The 12,438-nt window shown below is 40.4% G+C and overlaps 1 protein-coding gene across 5 annotated transcripts in view; it reads right to left on the reverse strand.

Annotated features, from left to right (window-relative positions):
* Positions 1–12,438, reverse strand: part of LOC140210584 (uncharacterized protein F13E9.13, mitochondrial) — a 45,688-nt gene that overhangs the window by 1,489 nt on the left and 31,761 nt on the right. For 2 of the 5 annotated variants that reach the window (XM_072279680.1, XM_072279681.1), the window contains exon 7: positions 9,275–9,694. The exons of 1 other annotated variant lie outside the window; for it this stretch is intronic. In XM_072279680.1, coding sequence (XP_072135781.1) covers positions 9,504–9,694 — 191 coding nt within the window. In that variant the 3' untranslated portion in view covers positions 9,275–9,503. 2 more of the 5 variants (XM_072279682.1, XM_072279684.1) reach the window with 2 other exon arrangements.

The following is a 12,438-nucleotide window of genomic DNA, read 5'->3' on the forward strand; positions in this document are numbered from 1 at the left end:
GGTGTTGGGGGGTGGGAATTCCAGGATGGTATACAAGGCCATAAAGCACAGGAGCAGAATTAAGTTATTAGGCCCATCAACTCTGCTCCACCATTAACCCATGGCTGATTTATTATCCTTCTTAACCTCAATTCTCCTGCCTTCTCTTTGTAACCTATCTCACCCTGACTAATCAAGAACCCATCAACCTCCACTTTAAGTATACCCAATGACTTGGCCTCCACAGCCACCTGTGGCAATGAATTCCACAGGTTCACCACCCTCTGGCTAAAGAAATTCCTCCTTATCTCTGTTCTAAGGCTGTTCCCTCTTGTCCTAGACATGCCCACAATTTCCTCCCCACATCCACGCTTTCAATATTCACCAGGTTTCAATGAGATTCCCCCTCATTCCTCTAAACTCCAATGAGTTCAGGCCCAGAGCCATCAAACACTCCTCATACATTAACCTTTTCATTGCTGAAATCATTCTTGTGAAAATCCACTCCAATGCAAGCACATCTTTTCTTAGATAAGGGGTCTAAAACAATGAGCTGCTACTTTCCAATGGGTACCTCACCTAGATGAAGTGTTTGAATTGGGAAATACATCATCATGTTAACAGTGAACAACTTCTGCTGGTATGTCTAAAACCATAACTACAGTCAGGCGACCAGACCTCACTTGCAGGTGATTGAATGGCCACCCTCTCAGTGACCAAATCTTGCATCCTGACAAAAGTAGCACACACATGGATACATCATTATCTGCAGTTTCCTCTAAGTCCCATACCACCCAAATGATGGATCTGATGTTGTCCAGAGGTTTCTTCAGAAATCAAGTGAAAGGCACAAACCCAATGCCTACAGCCATATCATATTAGACGTTTCGTCATAATACAAGACGAGCAGCCTGAATCAGCAAGCAGGGCAAGAAGTAACTAAGGAATATGAGCATGTCCTTTCTTTTTATACAGCAAAATGATCTGAACTGCTGTAGTTACGTACTGACTTGAGTCACACTTCAACTTTGCAGTAAAAGAAATATAAAACCTAATATAGGACAAGTTACTAAATATTTACAAACAGGTGATTTTACTAACATATAAATAAGCATAATGGAAGGTAAAGTTACACAATAAAATCAACAAGCTGGACCAGAATCCAACACTGACTTGGAAATGCAGCGACTTTCCTGCAGTGTTGGGCAAAATTCTGGATTAAACAGCCATCAGAAGGAACCACCTTCATTTAAAACAAATCTTTGCATATCCTTGCATAGATTATATTTGGATAGGACTTCTGTAGACATTTTTAGGTGCCGATCATTTGGGATTATTTTGCTCTACCTGGTATTGTACAAAAGCATGATAAGATGCGCAACCATGAATAGACATGATTGGTCATATGCACACTGAGGTGCTATGTTATAATTTAGTTATTGCTACAATGACTGGGTATCTTCAGAGTTTAAGTCAGCTTGGCAGTATCTTTCTCCAGTTACAACAGGGCAAGCACACAGTCATCGAGTAGCGGGTTGCATCTTTGAAGGAACTTCCCCCTCAGGCCAGCTGTGCTGCTTGAGAATGCAAAACAAATCTCATTCTAAGGCCATCATAGTTTTTATCATCCTAATTCCTGGCACAGCCTGGCCTTCCTTATTCAATGTCATCTGTAAAAATCGATTTGTATGCAGCTTTAATTCTTCATTACAAATTTGGTCTCCATGCCAGCATGAAATTGAATCTAGGACAGTGAATAATTGTGAAGATGGTGGCACTTCAATTTCAGCTATGAACTCACCACTCTTAGCTGTTCATAGCCAATTAGAACTAATCTTCATCAGTTATTAAATTTGCCTTTTTGCATAGACCATGAAAATCAATGCAAGTTTTCTTTTAAATAGGATTCTGGATATACATTTAAATTCACTGAAAACAAAATGTATCCATTAAAAACCATTTCATGTGGAAGAATCAAGTACAGAGAGTAAGTTACCAGGTGAACCATTAAAGGTGGCTGTTAGTGGTATGTTTTCAGGTGCAAACGGGATATTGTCAAATATTGGAATGCTCAAGAGATGAGTGTTTCCATTATGCAATGGCAAGTACTTAATTATGCAAGATTTAGCTTTCAGTTCTTTCAAACTATGTTAATATAAGACAATCAGATTGATCATGAAAGATGAGATGACTTCTAAATGTTTGTGGCGTTGCTTTTAATCTGATATATTAATGTGTGCATTACAAAATGTTTTGATCAGAGCATATTTTCAGCAAGTCTATATTATGACAATGGTCCACAGATCTACAAGTATAGTCACAGTGGTGATTCCTGTTGTGTAATGCGGACATCCGTTAACACTGAATATCAACAGGCTCTACCACTTTCCCTTGCAATATACCTCCACTTCTCACTGTTAAGAGTACACACACAATTTGTGCTGAAGCTTATTAAAGACCCAGCATTTATTAGTGTTACTTCACATTGTTCTCAAGCCTTATCGTTTGCCAGATGAACCTTAATTTTACTTTAGGCATTCAGAACCATACTTATTTCTAAAATACAAAAGAAGGCTAATCAGCCCATTAGGCTGTCCTGGCTCACAATAGAGAAATCCCATCCACCTTCGCTCTATCTCCTACCTTATTCTTGTCTTCTCGCATACAGTGCCTATAAAAAGTATTCAACATCTTTGTAAGTTTTATGTTTTATTATTTTACAACACTGAATCACAGTGGATTTAATTTGGCTTTTTTAACACTGATCAACAGAAAAAGACACTTGTGTTAAGGTGAAAACAGTTCTCTACAAAGTGATCTAAAATAATTTCAAATATAAACACAGAATAATTGATTGCATAAGTATTCACCCCCTTCAAGTCATTATTTAGTAGACGCACCTTTGGCAGCAATTACAGCCTTGAGCCTGTGTGGATAGGTCTCTATCAGCTTTGCACAGCTGGACACTGCAATTTTTTCCCTATTTTTCTTTATAAACCTGCTCAAGCTCCATCAGATTGCATGGGGATTGTGAGTGAGCAGCTCTTTTCAAGCCCATCCACAAATTTTCAATTGGTTTGAGAACTGGCCTCTAACTTGGTCACTCCAGGACATTAACTGTTGTTTTTAAGCAACAGTTGTGTAGCTTTGGCTTGATGCTTGGGGTCATTGTATTTCTGGAAAACAAATCTCCCAAGTTGCAGTTCTCTTGCAAACTGCATCAGGTTTTCCTCCAGGATTTCCCTGTATCTTGCTGCATTCAATTTACCCTCTACCTTCACAAGCCTTCCAGGGCCTGCTGCAGTGAAGCATCCCCACAGCATGATACAGCCACCACTGTGCTTCACAGCAGGGATAGTATGTTTTTGATGATGTGCGAAGTTTGGCTTATGCCAAACATAGCATTTAGTCTGATGGCCAAAGAGCTCAATTTTGGTTTCATCAGACCATAGAACCTTCTTCCACATGCCTTCTGGCAAACTCTGGCTGAGATTTCATTTTTTTTAAACGGAGGCTTTCTTTTTGCCATTCTCCTATAAATCTGCGGCAACAGTTGTTATAAGCTCACTCTCTCCCATCTCAGCCACTGAAGCTTGTATGTCCTCCAGAGTTGTCCTGGTGGTGGTCTCTCTCACTAGTCCCCTTCTTGCATGGTCACTCAGTCTTTGAGGATGGCCTGCTCCAGGAAGATATACAGCAGTGCCATATTCTCTCCATTTCTTGATGATTGACTTAACTTGTACAAAGGATATTCTCTGACTTCGGAATTTTCTTGTATCCATCTCCTGACTTGTGCTTTTCAATAACCTTGGAGTTCTTTTGTCTTCATGATGTAGTTTTTGCCAGGATACCGACTCACCAGCATTTGGACCTTCCAGATACAGGTGTATTTTTACCACAGTCAGTTGAAACTCCTTGACTGCACATAGGTCAACAAAAGCAGATCTCCATCTAACTAATTATGTGACTTCTAAAACCAGCTGGCTGCACCAATGATGATTTGACGTGTCATGTTAAGGGGGGGGGGTGTGAATACTTATGCAATCAATTATCATGTGTTTTTTATTTGTAATTAATTTTCATCACCTTGTAGAGATCTGTTTTCACTTTGACATGAAAGAGTCTTTTTCTGTTGATCAGTGTCAAAAAAGCCAAATTAAATCCACTGTGGTTCAATGTTGTAAAACAATAAACCGTGAAAACCTCCGGGAGGGGGGGGGATGGGAAATACTTTTTATAGTTACTATACACCTAACACCACTTTGGTTCTTCTGTCACTTATTTACATGCCTACCAACATACTTTTGAGATGTGGGAGGAAACTGGAACTGATAGACAAGAACAAATGAAACACACACACACACACACACACACACAAAGACCTGAGGTCAGGATCAAATCCAGACACCTAGTGTTGAGGCCACACTGACCTGCAGTGGGTGATCAGAACATTTTTTTAATTAGCATCTCTTCTTAAAGTAACTCACCGTTAGTTAACTGTCAGATCTTAGAAAGCCAATTTTAGTTGTTTGCTCAGACCTTCTTCAAGATGATTAAGTGGGCACCCCTGGCTGTGTATACAACACTAGGAGTTGTCTCTTGGATGAAGCAGTCTCAGCATTACAAGTTACAAATTGCGACTGTATTAAATTATAACATTGTGATTGTTTTGCATTTGAAATGAGGTAAGCTTGTTTAGAGAACATTTGTGGAATGTGGTTAAGTAGATATTTTTCAGTGATTGTACAAGCGCTGTATTGTGATTAGCACACAAGTCTAGTTCTTCAAATTTTTAAGTCAGCTGTTGACTGCTGGAGTGGGGACAGGTGGTTTCTTTGGCCTCTGTGCTTCATAAAATAAAACATACTCATGAATTCCAATTCCAATAAGGATGGCAATCTGGCTCCAAGTTGCCATTCCTGCACAAAGTGGAAGTATACAGCTTTTTTGCAGACGATCTCTTGATAATAGCTGTCTGGTGGAGTGGTGGCGTAGTGGCATCAGCACCGGATTTTGAGGCAAATGGTCCCAAGTTCGAGTCTGGCTGGCTCCTTGCACACTTTCCATCCATGCTGGGTTGATTGTCCAGCTAGCAACTCAGTCGCATAAAAAAAAGTCAAATGCTATGGAAACAGCAAAAAAAAAGCTGCTTGATGCGCCACAAGGCTGAAAAGGAACAACACTCTAGATTATATATAATTGATGTAACAGTTCAAGGCATCCGTTAGTCTTGCGAGACCATAGATCTGCGCCTGGAAAGTCTTCACTCTCCAGGGCGCAGGCCTGAGCAAGGTTGTATGGAAGACAGGCAGTTGTCCATGCTGCAAGTCTCCCCTCTCCATGACACCGATGTTGTCCAAGGGAAGGGCATTGGGACCCATACAGCTTGGCACCAGTGTCGTCGCAGATCACTGTGTGATTAAGTACCTTGCTCAAGGACACAACACGCTGCCTCGGCTGTGGCTCGAACTCATGACCTTCAGATAGCTGGTCGAACGCCTTAACCACTTGGCCACGTGCCCACACCACGGTGGAACAGTTTACTGTATGAGATATATGATACCACTTTAGGATTATTTTCTTCTTTAGGAAAGGATATGTAAAAGTGAAAATCAAAGATTATTCCTGAAAAATAGTTTGTAAAAACTGATGAAATCAAATAACTATCAAACGAACAAATGATTTACCTTTCCTGGAATCAAGATTTTACCACTCATTATTTGTCTTAAAATAAAAACAAGATTGCTTTTACAAACAAAAGGAATTGAAAAGGATTAAGCCATTCTGCCCCCTGCTGCATTCAATAAGATCATAGATATTTTCCACCTCTTGCTGATTCACGGAAATCAATCTGACAGTCCTTGTTAAACCTTCTCTCTCATAAGATATATTGTATATATTAAAATAACACATAAATAATCAAAGTTACTATATAATTAAGGGGCTGACCTATTCAATTAATTAATCCACATAGGAATCAGAATCAAAATCAGGTTTAATATCACCTGCATATGTCATGAAATTTGCTGTTTTGTGATAACACTACATTGCAACACTTAATAATAAAACTATCTATATATATATATATATATATATATATATATATATATAAAATTAAATAAATAGTGCAAAAAGAGAGGAAAATTAGTGAGGTAAACACGAGGAATTCTGCAGATGCTGGAAATTCAAGCAACACACATCAAAGTTGCTGGTGAATGCAGCAGGCCAGGCAGCATCTCTAGGAAGCGGTACAGTCGACGTTTCGGGCCGAGACCCTTCGTCAGGACTAACTGAAGGAAGAGTTAGTAAGAGATTTGAGAGGGGGAGGGGGAGATCCAAAATGATAGGGGAAGACAGGAGGGGGAGGGATGGAGCCAAGAGCTGGACAGGTGATAGGCAAAAGGGATACGAGAGGAGTCAATAAAATGTGAGTACCTGGGATCCTCAGAAGGTCCAAATTGAGAGGCTCAAAAATGAATCCTAAAGCTAACTGGAGTAAGTTGGCGACGGAGGCACGTTCCAAGAAAGGATATATGGCTGTGATAGCGAGTCTGAGTCAAAATGTGGTCGAAAAGTTGAAGAGCCGAAGAAAAGATTTAAGATCCCGTCAAAGAGAAGATTTAAACTTCTTCAGTGTAGGCATCACCGGAAGAGGCTTCGCAGTAGTGAATTTAAAAACGCAAACACGAGGAATTCTGCAGATGCTGGAAATTCAAGCAACACACATCAAAGTTGCTGGTGAACGCAGCAGGCCAGGCAGCAACTTTGATGTGTGTTGCTTGAATCTCCAATAAAGAGCCTTTTCTGGTTGGCTGCTGGTGAATAGTGGTGTTCTATGGGGGTCTGTATTGGGACTTATTCTCTTTACATTACATGTCAATGATTTGGATGATGAAATTGATTGCTTTGTTGCAAAGTTTGCAAACGATACGAAGATAGGTGGAGGGCCAGGGAGTTTTGAGGAAATAGAGGCTATAGAATACAGTATCAGGAAGTGTATGGTCATGCACTTTGGTAGAAGAAATCAAAGGGTTGACTATATTCTAAATGGAGAGAAAATACAAAAAACTAAGGCACTAAAGGATTTGGGAGTACTCGTGCAGGATTCCCTGAAGGTTAACTTGCAGGTTGTGTTGAGGAAAGCAAGTGCAATGTTAGCATTCATTTCAAGAGGACTGGAATATAAAAGCAACAATGTAATGCTGAAACTTTATAGGGCACTGGTGAAGCCTCACTTGGGGTATAGTGAGCAGTTTTGGCCCCCCTATCCGAGAAATGATGTGCTGAAATTGGAGTGGGTTCAAAGGAGGTTTGAGAAAATGATTCTAGGATTAAATGCTTTTCATATGGCAGGATACTTGGTAGTGTGGAGGAGCAGAGGGATCTCGGGGTACATGTCTACAGATCCCTGAAAGTTGCCTCACAGGTAGATAGGGTAGTTAAGAAAGCTTATGGGGTGTTAGCTTTCATAAGTCGAGGGATAGGGTTTAGGAATCGCGGGGTAATGATGCAGCTCTATAAAACTCTGGTTAGGCCACACTTGGAGTACTGTGTCTATTTCTGGTTGCCTCACTATAGGAAGGATGTGGAAGCTTTGTAAAGGGTACAGAGAAGATTTACCGGGATGCTGCCTGGTTTAGAGAGTATGCATTATGATCAGAGATTAAGGGAGTTAGGGCTCTACTCTTTGGAGAGAAGGATGAGAGGAGACATGATAGAGGTATACAAGATATTAAGAGGCATAGATAGAGTGGACAGCCAGTGCCTCTTCCCCAGGACTCCACTGCTCAGTACAAGAGGACATGGCTTTAAGGTAAGGGGTGGGAAGTTCAAGGGGGATATTAGAGGAAGGTTTTTTACTCAGAGAGTGGTTGGTGCGTGGAATGCACTGCCTGAGTCAGTGGTGGAGGCAGATACACTAGTGAAATTTAAGAGACTGCTGGACAGGTATATGGAGGAATTTAAGGTTGGTCGGGGTTATATGGGAGGTAAGGTTTAAGGGTCGGCCCAACATTGTAGGCTGAAGGGCCTGTATTGTGCTGTACTATTCTATATTCTATGTTCTATATGAAGAGCGTTTAATGGCTCTGGGCCTGTATTCTGGTCTTCAGAAGAATGATTGGTGACTAATTGAAACCTATTGAATAGTGAAAGGCATATGGTGGGAGTGTCTACAACCAAAGGACACAGCCTCAGAATAGAGGGGTGTCCTTTTAAAACCAAGATGAGATAGAATACTGTACTGTAGGCAGCCGTTGATCTCAGGGGATTATAGGTTTGCGCCTCAGTGGACTGGGTGGGAAGATTTGAAGAACCAGCTGTTGCCCATGCAGCAGGTTTCCCCTCTCCACGTCACTGATGTAGTCCAAGGGAAGGGCAAGTGCTGATACAGCTTGGCACCTGTGTCGCCGCAGAGGTTGTCAGAGGGAAGTTGTAAACAACAACAAACTGCCATAGGGACCCCGGCTCCGGATTTCTTCTTCTGGATTTACTCCTGAAGCCTTTCCCATGCTTGGGTATGGCCACAAGGCAGTGGAGGTTTAAAGTTAGAGTTTTCCTTCTCCTAAATGGGCTGCCATCCGAGGCTGATGAGCCCCACCTGCCGGTAGCAACTGGTTTTGAGGCGGCAGTGGACCTTTGCCCCTCGTCCGTAGAAACAGTTCCACCAGGCCTAGGAGCTAAGCCACACGTGGCCAAGAGGTGGACTTGATTGTCAGAGGCTGTTAGTGACACATGTCATTTGGAGCACTTTATAGGTAGTGGGAGCTTATCCTCACTACCACCCCTGGCTATGACAACCCTAGGAACCTAGATATCTGTAGAAATTTGTAAATGTTTTTGGTGACATACCAAGTCTTCTCAAATTCCAAGTGAAATATAGTCACTGTCATGCTTTTATTTATAATTGCATCAATATAATTGACACGCAGGAACTTGAAACTGCTCACCCGTTCCACTGCTGATCCCTCGATGAGCATGTGTTCCTCAACGTCCCTTTCTGAAGTCCACAAGCATTTCCTTGATGTTCCAGACACAGAGTGCAAGGTTTTTGTTGCAACACCACTCAAACAGCTGATCTATCTGATTCCTGTATGGCTCCTCCTCACTATCTGAAGTTCTGCCAGCAACGTCGTTGGCGACTAGTTGTATCATAGAATGGAGATGCCTATCATATTCTAAAGCTAATTTCAACCGATATGCACGTATATGTTGTTAAGGAATCATCTCAGAAATCCAGACCTTTTCCCCTAAATTTTCAAAGTAACAGACTGTATTTCAATTATTTTTCTTTTAAAATTTATTAGTAACATTTTACAATCAAAAGCTGTGTAAGTGTGACTGAAACTGCAGTTAAATACATTAAAATTAATACAGACCATAAAAGTGCACAACATACAAACAGGAAAGGATAGAAAAACAAATCAAAGAATAGTGAATGCGGGTGCAACAGAATTAATTTAGTTTGCTTGATGTACAGGTTTCTTTCAATAAACAGTTGTAGATTTATCTTGCAGTTTTACATTTCATTTCCTCAGCTGATGCATTTTTGACATAAATTTCTTAATCCGTTCGGGGTCAAGTTCATTGGCCCAGTATCCTGCTCTTTTAAAATGTGAGCCAATAATGAAGGCATCAGCATCCATGTACCGCTCCATGTTTTCATAGGTCACACCAGAGCCGATGAGGACAGGAATTTTTAAAGCCTGTTTAACCTCTGCAAAGAATGCCAGAGATGCAATTAAAACAAATAACCTGTATCCCTTGAGGACTGATAATCCAGATGTTATAGTGCAGTATTAAATTGTTTTATGCTGCAGAACACAAAATGGAATCCACGTAGAAAAAGGCAGAGCATATGAATTCAGAACTTTTATTTCATGAAATTTAATTAGTTTACCTGTGGAGTGGTAGAAGGGAGAAAACTGAAAGCTTCAAGGAACAACTATAGAAAAGCAAAGCTCAAAGGATAATGGTAAAAAAAGGATTCTCAACAAGAGGATTAAATAATCAGATGCTATGGTAGCGTAGGGGTTAGTGTGACACTATTAAAGCTCAGGGGTGTCAAAGTTTGGAGTTCAAATCCGACGTCATCTGAAAGGAGTCTGTACATCCTCCCCATGGAATACATGGGTCTTCTCCGCACCCTCCAGTTTGCTCCCAGTGTCCAAAGACATACTGGTTAGTGGGTTAACTGTCATTGTAAACTGCCCCATGATTAGGCTAGGGTTAAACTGTGGTTGCTGGGCAACGTGGCTCAAAGGACCGGAAGGGCCTATTCTGCACTGCATTTCTAAGTAAATAAAATAATAGATCTTTTCAATTGAAATCTAGAATCAAATTGCCAAGGACAGAAAGTTAGGAAAGAAGCAGAATGCAGAACAGATGCCTCGGAACGTTTTGACCTTCAAGCTTCCAAATAATGTTTGATTCACAGGGGATAATCAGAATAATAATGATAAACCTAATAATTTTTACCCTACTAAACATATTGTTTTAGATAGGATTACGAATGTAAAAAGGCCAAATGAAGGTAAATAATATCTTTGGTGGGAAAGGATACATACTATGCAAGCTCTTTGACCATACCTTTTATCAACTTAGTACTCTGGGACAATTTCCCATCTGGGAGAACTGTATGACAGATTCATGCAACCGTAAACCTATCAGTTAACACCGATAGTAGGAAACAGGATAAAAACATAAAATGCTGGAACCACTTAGTGGGTCAGCAACTGTGAAAAGAAACAACTATTAACGTTTCAAATTGAAGAGCCTTCACCAGACAAGCACAGGATATGTCACCGACGTTAAATAAAATCAAAAGACTAGCTGTATGCATATTAACAGTATTTTCTGATCAGGCACAGAACAGTGTGCTCACAATTTTAAGATAAAGAAAGTCAGCCCTAGGTTCAGAGACAGAGGGAACTACTTGGAGACAGTATTCCAGCAGACAATCAGCTATATTAGGTTAACTATCTCTTAACTGACATAGGGTGAGGAGTAGGATGATGTGACTGCAAGCAGGCAATAGAAGGATCCAAAGAAGCCTCAGCCCTGGTACTGTTCAAAAGGTTTGAACTTTAACTGGGATATGAGTAGAAACTTTTTCACACAAAGGAGAGTGGATATATGTAACTATATACCAAAGGAAGTTCTAGAGGCAGGTACAATTACAATGTTTAAAAGACATCTGGATATAAATAGCTTAGAGAGGTATGGGCTAAACACAGGTAAATGGGATTAGTTTGGAAAGACGTATTTGGCATGGACAAGATGGGCTGAAGGGCCTGTTTTCATGCTGTATGTCTCTGTGGACCCATTGGCTGAAAATTTTCAAAACTAATTAAATTTTGCAAGAGTACCAGATGATTGGAAAACAGCCAATGTAATTCTCTTATTCAAAAACAGAGGAAGAAAGGCAGTGAACTATAGGCGAGTTAGTTAACGCCTAATGTTGGCTACATGCGAGAGTCAATAATCAAAAGAGGAAATAACTAATCATTTAGAAAAGCGAGTTCTTAAATCAAGTTTGACAAATTAGCTCAAATTCTTTTGGCGATGTGACATGGAGAGCTAATAAATGGGAGAGCTGTAAAATATAGTTAAAAAGTATTTGACAAGGTGCCACAAAGTAGTCTGCTGCATAAATTAAGAGCCCAAGGTATTGGCGGAAGTTTGTTGGCATAGACAGAAAATGGGCTGTTACATCAAAGAGTTACAATGCATTCATCCTTTTCAGGCTAGAGTACTGCAGGTAAAGATTCTTGACCAACAATTGTTTCCTGCTTATTATTAATCAGCAGGAGGAGGGGAAAAATTGTGAGCTTTCCATGTTTGGCATTGACAAGAAAACGGGTACAGTAGATGAGAACTTTGTGATTTTACAATGGGACACGTGGGCAAAAATCTGACAAATGCAGGTTAATATGGGAAGGTATGAGGTCAGGCATTTTGACAAGAGGAATGAAAAGGCAGATTATTATCTAAATAGAGGAAGGTTGCAAGAAAGTGACGTTTAGAGGAATCTGAATGTTGTCGTGCATGAATAACAAAAGGTTAGCAGGAAGGTCCACCAAGCAGTTAAGAAGGGGCATATTGGCTTTCTCAACTGCTTGTTGGACCTTCCTTTGAAGGGGTTGGAATTGAGAACAGACAGGCTTTGTTATCATAGTACAGGACTTTGGTGAGGCCACATCTGGAATACTGGCTCTCTTAATTAAAACAAATAAGCTTGGCATCAATACAAAGGAGATTTATCAGGCTAATTCTTGAGATGAGAAGGTTGTCCTACCAATAAAGGCTAGACAATTTAGGGTTCATATTTCTTACAGTTTAGAAGAATAACTGGCGTTGTTATTCAAACATGCAAAATCCTAAGAAGTGCTTGACAAGTTGATCCTGAGATGTTTTCACGAATGAGAGTCACAAGCAAAGGGCATACCTACAAAATAAGAG

The sequence above is a fragment of the Mobula birostris genome, chromosome 15 (genome assembly GCF_030028105.1).
Source record: "Mobula birostris isolate sMobBir1 chromosome 15, sMobBir1.hap1, whole genome shotgun sequence".
Taxonomy (NCBI): domain Eukaryota; kingdom Metazoa; phylum Chordata; class Chondrichthyes; order Myliobatiformes; family Myliobatidae; genus Mobula; species Mobula birostris.